General features: G+C 50.5%; 1 protein-coding gene across 1 annotated transcript; it reads right to left on the bottom strand.

Annotated features, from left to right (window-relative positions):
- Positions 1–235: 235 nt before the first annotated feature.
- Positions 236–832, bottom strand: LOC134307580 (histone H1-like; the record flags this gene model as incomplete). The annotated part of the gene is made up of 1 exon (XM_062990538.1): positions 236–832. A coding segment is annotated over one exon (597 nt), but the record flags the coding sequence as incomplete, so codon positions are not given.
- Positions 833–905: the final 73 nt, after the last annotated feature.

The raw sequence follows: 905 nt of genomic DNA, 5'->3' as shown, positions 1-905 counted from the left end.
CAAAATTATTACACATAAAACAAGACCAGTTATACTTAGTGTTTTTAACTCCTTGCTTATTACACTCTCCACAAAATATGTATGTATGAATGGTTGCATGTATGAATAGTTGTATGTTCGCATGCATGCTTATATGTATGTATATATTTAGGAAACGAGACTCTTTAGAGGAAGATATAGGTGGCTCTTAAAAGAGCCGTTTTAAGAAAACGAAGTTAATAAAACAGGAACATGTTTACTTCTTTTTGGGTGCAGCTTTTTTGGTCTTGGCCGCTTTGGGCTTAGCGGTCTTAGGTTTGGCTGCCTTGGCTTTTTTAGGACTCTTGGCTGCCTTCTTGGGGGTCGCCGGCTTCTTAGCCTTCTTGGGGCTCTTGGTGACTTTCTTAGCGGCAGCAGCGGGTTTCTTGACCTTCTTGGGGGACTTCTTAGCGGCTTCGGGCTTCTTGGCTGTTACCTTCTTGGGCTTCTTTGCAGCGGCGGGTTTCTTTGCGGCCTTTTTCACTTTAGGAGCGGCGGCTTTTTTGGCCGCGGGCTTCTTCGCCTCGGTCTGCTTCTTGTTGAGCTTGAAAGAGCCTGAGGCGCCGGTGCCCTTGGTCTGCACCAGGATGCCCTTGGTCACCAGGCTTTTGACGGCGAGTTTGACGCGGGAGTTGTTCTTCTCCACGTCGTATCCACCTGCAGACAGAGCTTTCTTCAGGGCGGCCAGGGACACGCCGCTCCTCTCCTTGGAAGCGGAAACAGCTTTGACGATCAGCTCGCCGACGCTGGGACCCGCTTTCTTGGGTTTGGCCGCGGTCTTCTTTTTAGGAGCCTTGGCGGGGGCCGAGCTGGCCGGTGCTGGAGCTTCTTCTACCATCGTTGTTGGAGCTAAAACGGCGCTAAGAAAGAGCGAGTGAAGCGCTGTG

Source organism: Trichomycterus rosablanca, unplaced genomic scaffold, assembly GCF_030014385.1.
Source record: "Trichomycterus rosablanca isolate fTriRos1 unplaced genomic scaffold, fTriRos1.hap1 scaffold_311, whole genome shotgun sequence".
Taxonomy (NCBI): Eukaryota; Metazoa; Chordata; class Actinopteri; order Siluriformes; family Trichomycteridae; genus Trichomycterus; species Trichomycterus rosablanca.
This window is presented reverse-complemented; position numbering and strand designations above follow the sequence as displayed.